This window comes from Mus caroli, chromosome 5 (genome assembly GCF_900094665.2).
Source record: "Mus caroli chromosome 5, CAROLI_EIJ_v1.1, whole genome shotgun sequence".
NCBI lineage: Eukaryota > Metazoa > Chordata > Mammalia > Rodentia > Muridae > Mus > Mus caroli.
The window spans coordinates 113,740,673-113,750,769 of NC_034574.1; the positions used below are offsets into that span (position 1 = coordinate 113,740,673).

Consider the following 10,097-nt stretch of genomic DNA (forward strand, 5'->3'; position numbering starts at 1 on the left):
AAAGTAAATGAGGGGGGCAGGGAGATCAACCCCTCTCCCTTCACAGGGATTGAGAGTGGACATTGGGGACAGGGAGTAGGAGTTGGGAGCTGGTAGCCCTCAGCAATTTAGTGCATTCTTAGTGAGAAGGGGCCCCTGTGCAGACCGCAGGAGTGGATATTTTATGGCTAATATATTTGTGTATTTATAAGACTGTTGGCTCACCACAGTGAACTATGGGACCATTTAGCCTGTTTGTGAAGGTGTGTGTGTGTATGTAACTCCAGAATGTAGAAATTTGAAGCAGGTGGTATTCTGTGAATTATAGACTGGGGTGGGACATATAAGAATAAATTAATTCATTTTAGTTTAATTCAATGCATTTTGCTTTAATTCAGTGCTTCAAATTACACACACACACACACACACACACACACCTAAGTTTTAAAGTCATAAATTTAAAGTGCCCGCAGTTTTATTTTCCTGCACTGCTGTAAACCCAGCCTGCATGTTGCAGAAACAGTGCACCTTGATGAACACTGGCCAGATTCCCAGGGTGCCAGGGCCACATGCACTGCTGAAGAGTTTCTGTGTGGTCTGAGGACTCCTCCCTCAGAGTGCACCCTCCCCCATGGCTTGCTGTGGTTTGTTGATGACGATCAGCCATTATAGGACAGAACCTCCCAACAGGTGGACAGATGGAAGTCGAGCTTGCATTCTTCTGTCTATCACAGTCTGACTCCCAGAGAACACTGTTGGAGGTTAACACAGATGAAGCAGCCTGTGAGGAAGGCTGTCCATGGGCAGGCAGAGATCAGAAGCCTGGAGTCTGATCACAGGTTGGATGCCCCTCACTTGAGCCATGAGCACCATCCTGTCCTCTCTAGGTCAAGGTCTTGCAGCGGAGGAGGGTATGCCCCTGACTCTGGAGCCTTCTGAGCAAGCGCTGCACTGCTCACTGGAAGACACATTATTGTCTCTCTGGCTGCAATGAATAACATACAATCATGTCAGGAGCCTGCATTCCTTGCAGGGGGTTGTAAACCAGCCCTGTGGGTGGGTACTACAACTGGATACCTGGAGCTCCTCAGAAGAGGGACAGCACAAATGGAGGTAGGAAAGATGGCCATCAGGACACCTTTATGACTATGTCCACTGAGGGTCCATATGGCCCCACAGACAGTCCCTTCTTCATTAGTAGAGCTGCAAAATGGGAGACATGGCTTAGCCATCTCTCTGCAGGACAGCACTACGGGCTACTGTTCCTACAGCTGCCTCCCTCCATGTCCCCTATCACTCCCTCCTGACCCTCTGTGGTTTATTTCTCACATCATTATACCCATGTTCATCGCCACCCTGAGGTCACACGTGACATCATCAGCTCCCTAGCATCAGGCAGACCCTGCCCCAGAAGGGAAAGGTACAAGTGCAGGTCCCTCTGTGCCTCTGTGGCTGTGACACAGCCCCACTGAGTCCCATTGCCTACATGACAATGAGACAGGGAAGACAGGCTGCTTCATGGACCTGGCAGGGGCTTCAGAGTCCATGGGATTCCAGCCCTAACACTCTCTAGGGGAGTGTCCCTGAGCCAGTGGCCTCAGCCCTCAGAGTCTGTGTATCTGTTTGTCTGCATGCACCTGTGTATATGTATGCATATAGGCATGTATGCATGTCCACATGTGTAACAGCATAGAGAAGAAGGTCAGAGGACAATATGGGTTTTTTTTCTTTCCTTCTAACCTATGGATTCTAAGGATAAAGGCCAGGTCTTCAGTGTTGGCAGTGCTTTTACCCACTGATCCATCTTACTGGCCCATGATAGCTCTGAATAGTGCTAAAACAGCTGTAAAAGCAAGCAAACAGCTGGCCTCCACAGGAGTGTGGAGACCGTGTCAGTGAGAATATTCTCCAAATAGTTGGAGGGACCAAAGCTGTGTGCAAGGGGACAGGATGATGATAGGGTCTTACCGACACTTCCAAGCCATTCACAAGGGACATATCACAGTTCCTAAAAAAATTCGAATGTATCCAGATCTGAGCCTCCTTTGCCAGCAGGTCCCATGCCTGTAAGTCTGAACCAGCCACGTTCCTTGTTGGGTCTGCTGGATCCAGGATCAGAGGCCTACAGAGCAACATTCAGGGAGGGAATTGAGCAGCTGAACAGTGCCTCAGGCTCCACTTCACAGAGGCAGGGGAGGAGCCCAGCAGTGCATCCCTATCCAAAGCTTGGCCAGAGTCCCTGCCCCACAGCATACAGCAAGATTGGAGGGATTCTTGGGCATGACCCAGAGGGCCTGGGTTCTAATCCTCTACCCTTTAGTAGCTGTGTGTCTTAGGACAGATACCTCAGAGTCTCTGATCTATGAGATAGGGAGAGTTGGACCAGCCAGTCTCATGAGAAAACTGATCAAATATAGGATCAGGACATATCATTCCCTAAGGTGACATAGCACTCTATTATTTACAGCTAATTGGTCCACCTCAGGTCTTTGGTGCATCACAGCCCTTATGATGCTGTCACTGTTGGAAAATCTCAGTCCCCACTCCATGTCCTCCCCTTTTCTTTGCTTTTTGGGTCTGGACAATGTCAGAGCCTTGGTCTCCTCATCCCAGACAAGATGACTCATTAGGACCTCATGTCAGTCAGGTAAAAGCGCCCAGTGCGGGAGATGCTGAGCTGACACAGGGCTCCCACCTCTCCCTTTTCCCAGGATTGTAGCGTGACACCCATGGGGAGCAGAGCCATGTGGGAACAAGCTACCTGGCTTTTTTGATCTGTCCGTGCAGGTAGTCAGAGATCTCATGTCGAAAGTCATAAAACCATGTCCAGTAGATTCGAAGGCATTTGTACTCGGTGACCAGTTCTAAGACTGTTCGGAAGCATTGGGCTGCATGGAGTCCAGAGCTGCCTTGGATCCCGAATTCCCAGACGTAGACTGTGAGCAGCTCCAGGGCATACTGTGGAGGCAGCGGCCCCCTCAGCTTCTCCTTACACTGAGAAGAGAAAGGCAATGAGAAAAACAGGGCTCTCAGCTCTGGTGTGGGGGACACTTCTCATAGGCTCAATTCGGCTGCCACAAGATATCCTTACAGACATAGTGTCACTCAGATTCAGCCTGTGGCCCCTCCTGTGCTATAGCCAAGAGCTGAGTGGTTGAGACTGACCCTGTGTGCTTTACAAAGACAGCATTCACTAGCAGGCACAGGAGCAATCAAGACACCATGAGAGACAGCTAGGAGTGAGGGTGGGGGTGGGACATAAGGAGTGCTCACAACTGAAGGTTGATCCTGGGCTTTGAAATAAGTGGGAAGGGGCCAGGGAGCTGGCTCGGGGGGTAAAGTGCAGGGGTGAGAACTAGAGGTCAGACCCCCAGCATCTACGTGAGTGTCAGGCTCTTGAGGAAGCTGACTCCTAATCCTAGCTCAAAGGGCTGGAGATGGAGCTTGCAGGGGCTGCAGAACTGTCCAGACCTGCTGATTATAACCAGTCAGGGTCTGGCTCATGACACACCGAGTGGCTATGTGAGCCTGCAGACCTGCCCTCACACTCTGACCTCCAAGTTCTTAGGCACACACAAGCACACACAAATACAGTGCTCCCATGAACAGATATACAAACACCTACACACATCTTTAAAAATTATTCCTGAAAAATAATGAGAAATCACCCCATTAAAAAGGTAATGGCTTCAAACGACAGGCAAATAGAAACCATAGAAAGACACGTGAAATGTTTGCAGAAGAAGCAAGCAAACATGCAGAGACACAAATGAAGCAGCCACCATGGAACAGCGTATTAGACATGGCTGAAGAGAGAGCTAGCTGAATAGAAGGTGGACTAGAAGAAATCACTTAGAACAGTCATGGGAAGTCCTCCCTCTCCATTCCCTCTCCCTCCTACAGCATCATGTATGTCCCTGACTTGCTCCCCCAAACCCTGTTTATCTGAACCCCTCTGATCTGCTCCCCTTCTAACCACTTTTCCATTTTCTATTTCCTCACCTTGTGCCATTTTTATTTCTCTTTGTCAACCTGACACAGAGAGTGCCATCTGGAGAAGATGGACCCACAACTGAGAAAATGCCTCCATTTTCCAGCCTGGCCTGGGGTCAAGCCTGTGGGGGCGTTCCCTTGATCAATGTGGGAGGACCCAGCCTGTGGGCATTGCCTGTCCTGTCAGGTGGTCCTGAGTTGTTTGTAAAAATCAGACTGATCGCCCAAGGGTATCAGGCAGCTAGCAGAGTTCCTCCATGGCCTCAGCTTCAGTTCCTGCCTCTGCTTCCCTCAGAGATGGAGTGAGATGCAGGAAGAGGAGCCAGACAATCCCTTTTCACCCAATTACTTTGCAGCAGCATCTTTACCACAGCAGTCAGAGCAAACTAGGACAGAAACTGGTCCTAGGGAGGAGGGGCACTGCTGTGGCTGACCCGCCATGTTGCTCCTTGGGAGGACTGAGAAAGGATTCTGGAACTTTGGGTTGGAAAGCTGTGGAGAGCTGAGAGCCTACCAGGCTGTTTGTGGGAACTTGGAAGACAGGAGCACTGAGAGGCAGGCAGGTGACAGAGGCTGGAGTGAGGTTTCAGAGAAAAGCAAGGACCCCATCTGGGCTGTTTGTGTGCTGTGTTTGGATTAAGAATCAGTAATTTTTCATCAGCTGAGGATGAAAATCAGCTCTGATTAAGAAGAGAACAGCAGGATGGGGCCAAGGCTTCTCATGGTCAGCAAACAGAAGCCATGGTCCATGGGTCAACCACACTTGGAACTGCAGAGAGGTTTCCCAGATTTCAAGTCCCATGAGAACTGCAGCACTGAAGGGGCCTCAGAGAGCAGCTGAGGCCTGGCACTGCCAGAGGCAAGGAGAAGCCATTGGTGAAAGTGCAGCCTCAATGGCAGTGGAGACCCCGAGGATACTGGACTCACCCTGAGCAGGAGACAACTGCCAGGGACAGAGCAATGTTAGAATAGAGCTGGCCTGAGGTTGAGACTTGCTGTGTGTGCTGTGGATGGCAGAGCCCGAGAAGCTCAGCGAACTGTTAGTTCTAGATATCAGATACTGAGTTTTTTTGCTTGTTGGGGTTTCACTGTTGTTGGTTTTTTATTTATCTGATTGTGACTGTACCTCTTACAGTAGCAAAGAATTTAACTAGTGTTTTAAATTTTATATGAGAGCATCCTTGAGAGACTCATCTTGTTACATATTGAAATTTCAACCCCCCCCCAAAAAAAACCCTTTTAGATTCCTAACACTAAATTGTGTTTTATGGCATGATATCAACAGGACATCTTTGCAAAAAGTCAAGAATGGAAAGGTTATGGTTCAATAAAGATGTCTGTGAGAGCATCAATTTGAAAGTGGGTCTTTTGTGAAAGTGAGTTTTTGCCAACTAGACAGAAGCTAGGGTCATTGAGCAGGAGGCACCCTTAATGAAGAGGAAATCCCTCCCTTAATCAGTCTGGTTTAAGGCAGTCTGTGGGGACATGTTTGTGGTCAGTGATGGATGTGGTTGGTGCCATGCCTGGGCGTGTGCGCACTGTAATAAAGCAATCTGAGTGAGCCATGGAGATGAAGCCAGTGAGCAGAATTCCTCCATGGTCTCTGCTTCAGTTACTGTCCTGACTCCTCTCAATGATGCCCTGTGACTGGGATGTGTAACCAAGTGAGGCCTTTCCTTCCCAAGGTGCTCTTGGTCATGTGATAAAGCTATCATGTCCATAGACAGCAAGATAGACTAGACCTCTTCTCTGGCCTGAATCCCACTCTCTACACATAGGGTCCACAGGATCTGGGTCAGATGCCTTACCAGTTGATACCAGTGCTTGACCAGACGAATGAGATTCCAGAGCTTGGGCACACGATACTTCAGGAAGTTCTGATGGAGGTCGGTGAAGCAGATGGAGAACTCGCCCTCCTTCTCCAGGGTGGTACACTCATGGATGAGTTGGGCGTAGACTTTGTTGTAGTTAATGGATTCAAAGGACTTGCAGTATCTCCCTTCATCTATGAAGGAAGTTTCATTGATGTTTAGGCCAAACTCTGATCTAAGAGTCTTCCGTACCTCTAGGGTCACAGTCACTCTCTATGGGGTTCAGTGAACAGGGCAAATTTTGTCCGCAGCAGCATCACTCCCCATACAGACATGAGCCCACCACACCTCTGGACTGCATACATGAATTGGTCCTAGAAAGTCTGTGCCACCAACTGCTCATAGTAGGTTGCATTGCTCACAAGTTTGGAGACAGTGGTGGGAAGAAACAGCACTCGATGGTCACACACAAGAGAGCTACACAGTCACTTGATAATGACCAACCATGTTCTGGTGTGCCATGGAGCACTCTCCTGCATTTGTATATCATATCTCCTGCTTACAGTCTCTCCCTATTTTGAGATGATTGTGTGTGCATGGATGTGGCAAACACATATTCAGAGGCCACAAGACAAATGGAGTCTTCATTTATAGTTTACCCCCTCCCTTTGCAGCAGGGTCTCTCTGTGAACATTGAGCTTGGCTGGCATCCATCAGGCCACAGAGACTCTCCTGTCTCTGTTCCCATAGTAACAGGGGGATACAGGTCAATGTGTAGAACTTCCTAAGATTAGGTGGGCTTTGGGGATTTAAACTCAGTTCCTCATGCTTGTACAGCAATCACCGTTATCTAACTAGCTATCCTTCGAACTTTTACTGTGACAGGGAGCAGGCTATGGAATTGATGTGTGTGTGGCTATGTGTGGGTGTGTGTGCACTCCAAGGCAGCAGGCTGAGCCATAGGTGTTGCAGGTGTGTAGCCATGGTTTCAGCAGGCCATACGGTCCACAGACCTAAATCACTCACTGATGGAGCTTGGGACAAGTCCAGTCTCCCACTATTCCAAGAAGCTATGAAGAGCTTATTTACTAGTTCAAGAACCAGCACACAGTAGGTCTCATTTACTAAGTAACCTGGGTTAGGGCTGAGGTTGGGGTTCTCTTTTGGGCTGCTATCCACATGAGCATTCCCAAGGCAGTCCTTCTAGGATAGAGTTCCTATCCCACTGGAAAGCTGCCTCACGCTGGGGAAGTCCATGAGCAAGACGGGCTTCTGCAGGAGCCGCCCTCCCAACTCATTTCTGGGTCACCCCCTCTGAGCCCCCTTCACTGAGCAGGGTTCTAAGCCTCTTGCAGCTTTCCACAGCAGGCTGCCCTGGTCCTACTCACAGGCTGGCCCTCTCAGTGCCTGCTGCCTGAGACTCTGGACTGTTTCCATGGCTCTCCTAAGCCAAGGATGGGCTGTTGGCCTGGCTTGTATCTAAGTTAATAGCAGCAGCAGTTCACACAGTGGCCAGGAGGGGGTGCTGTGCTTTCACTAACTATAAAACCTCATATTACCCAAGATCTCCAATCCCATACAGTTTTTTCATGGGTGTTCCTGGTTTTCTTTGGGTTGAGTTGGGCAATTTGTAATTTTGGAGACACACTATGTGTCAGTCAGGTCTGGTATCAGAGAACTTAATGTAGAGGATCGTTAATGTGCAATTCTATAACACGTGTGTGCATGTGGAAGTTCGGGGTGTGTCGGGGGAGTGCGCAAATGAAATCACAGTGCTGGGCAGGAAGAGACAGGAGAATGTCTCAGACTCACTGTCTGACTAAACAGGTGGACATGAAGCTGGCTGATCCACCTTTCTCAAAACAAACTTGCCTGGCTTGTAGTGGGTGGAAGAAGCCCAAGTGTGTCCTGAATATGTTTGAGTATAATCATTTACAAGTGGACACTCATAGCCTACAGACACTTCTAGGAGACCAAGCATCCCCTCCCCCCAGCCCCATGCTGTACCTAATTGACATCCTGAGGCTCCAGGTGCCAGAGATTGTGGGTTCAGCTCCATCAGAGCACATACCCCACCTGACCCCAGCTCCTTACTGCAAGAGCCATGAAGGTGGGGCAGCAAACTCCAGGTCAACCTCTCAACCAAAATAGGCTCCTAAGCAACCAACCTCCAAGGCTGGCATCTGACCATTACCTACACGTGCAGACATGTGAACAGACATCTGCACACATGTGAACATGCTACCCCAACACACACAAACACACACACACACACACACACACACACACACACACACACATAGAGACAGAGAGAGAGAGAGAGAGAGAGAGAGAGAGAGAGAGAGAGAGAGAGAGAGAGAGAGAGGAGGATTCAGGCATGAGGAAGGGCAGGCATGAGGAAGGGCAGGCTGAGCTCTGCTGCTCCCTGACTTACACAGGGCATCATAGGCTGGCTGCACATCAAATTCCACCTCCTGCTGTCGCTCGGGGGAGCTCAGCTTGAAGATCAGAGACCTGGAGTTGGGCTCCTCTGAGCTCTGAACCTCAAACTTGAGTTTACATTGTTTTTCTTGCTGCAACTGGAGCAGGTGTTTCCGAATTTCTTCAATGAACTCTTGCTGCCACTTTAACTGGTCCTCAAAGCTGGTGAGATCATTAAAGAACACCACCATGTTGGCCTCTGACCTTCCCTTGAGCACAGTGTGTTCATAATAGGAGCCACCCTAAAAGACAAAAATGAGAATAAGAAAGGATAGGGAGAGCCGTGCTGGGCAGTCCAGAAGATGAACTGAGTAGGAGTCCATCACAAGAGTGATTCTTGGATGGAGAAAGCTCGCCCATGTGTAGTGGAATTCTATTCAGTCCTGAAGAATGAAATTGGCATCTCTGTAGGATAATAGATGGTTCTGGATCTCCTTGTGGTACAGGAGATAAGCCAGGCTCAGAATGATGAACATCCTTGATTTATCTGTTTCTATCTAGAATTGTGTGTGTGTGTGTTTTAGTGATGGAAGGAAACACTCTGGGGAATTCAGGTTCAAGTACAAGGAAGTGAGACGGTGGTGGGTGAGAGGACATGGAGACATATTAAACTGTTGTCACAATCCCCCTTGATAGCAGAGTATTAAAAGGAAAAGACCATGACCACCATGACTCCGGAAAGAAAGTCTGTAACAAAGACCACAGGGCAAATGTCAAAATTAAGGAAACTGAATTCACAAAAACATTTTAAAAAAATGATAAAAAGTGATATGTAGAGATTCCCCCTAAATAAAATGCTGAGCCCAATCAATAACACAGTTCAACCCCTGACATAGATGAGTGGACATTACAACACAACATGTCTGCAGCCTTCACAGTGACTGAGGCAGGGACTGCTGTCATACAGTCCCATTGGGACAGAATGGAAACATGGCAATGAGCTTCCATCAGTCCAGTCATCCAGCAGTGGGGTCTCTGTTCTGTCCTCTGCCCTGTGCCATAGCTGGGGTCTACATGAGGACACTGGGCACAGAGCAGGTAGGTAACTCACACCCCACTAAGGACTGCAGGCTGGCGTCTGAGAGTCCTCTCCCACCCCATCCTGATGAGCTCAGGCTAATGGGACTCACCATCACAACCCTGGAGATCCTCACAGGGTGGGTGGCACCTTGGAAGCATCTCTCCTTCAGGAAAGCACTTATGGAGTCCACGTCTGCTCTGAGCTCAGTAAGGAAGGTGGTGTCAGGAAGGAGGTGATCCTCTATGAACTTATCCAGCCTCCAGATTGGGGTTCTGAAGAGTTCCCTCGCCATCCTGAGGCCAGGAGTGTTTGCTGACTGCAGCCTTGCCTCAGGAGTCAGCTGCCCCTTATATCCATAGCTGCTTTCTCTTCCCAGGAAGGGTGGGGCTATGCAGATCAGACCTCTGCACCTAGATAGTCTCCTAGATTTTTAACAACAACAACACCACACCCACACACACACCCCCACACACCCCCTCCACGTTACTGTAACATGAAGAGAAGTGAGAGAAATCCAGCAGCAAGCAGGCAGGAGCTTCAGCACAGCTGTGGTGGGTTTGTCACAGGTGACTGGTCCATGCTGGATATTGTTTGTCACCGCTGACTGGTCCATGCTGGATATTGTAACAAGCCGTCTGCAAGGTCCTGGCTAGCTTCTAGTTCAGACTTAGCGTCTGTGGGTTCTCAGATGCACACCCATGATGTGCCTATCGTCCAAGGCCTAATCCAAACCAATCTTTCTTCCCTGTACCCCCACCTCTGTCTGTCCGTCCATAAAGGACAAAGGTCTCACATCCTTCTTTAATATGGGA

At 49.1% G+C, this 10,097-nt stretch overlaps 1 protein-coding gene across 2 annotated transcripts; it reads right to left on the reverse strand.

Moving 5' to 3' along the window:
* Positions 1-347: 347 nt before the first annotated feature.
* On the reverse strand, positions 348-9,603 carry LOC110294376 (inactive 2'-5'-oligoadenylate synthase 1D-like). Of its 2 annotated transcripts, none has more exons than XM_021162580.1 (6): positions 9,395-9,603; positions 8,218-8,506; positions 5,781-5,977; positions 2,741-2,973; positions 1,948-2,101; positions 348-964 (listed from the first exon to the last, which is right to left on the reverse strand). In XM_021162580.1, the coding sequence occupies exons 1-6, from the start codon at positions 9,575-9,577 to the stop codon at positions 950-952; spliced, it is 1,071 nt and encodes a 356-aa protein (XP_021018239.1). In that variant the 5' UTR covers positions 9,578-9,603; the 3' UTR covers positions 348-949. The 2 variants fall into 2 exon arrangements, with proteins under 2 accessions (XP_021018239.1, XP_021018240.1); XM_021162581.1 differs by having other exon boundaries at positions 742-760; positions 1,952-2,101; positions 9,395-9,577.
* Between the last annotated feature and the right edge of the window lie 494 nt (positions 9,604-10,097).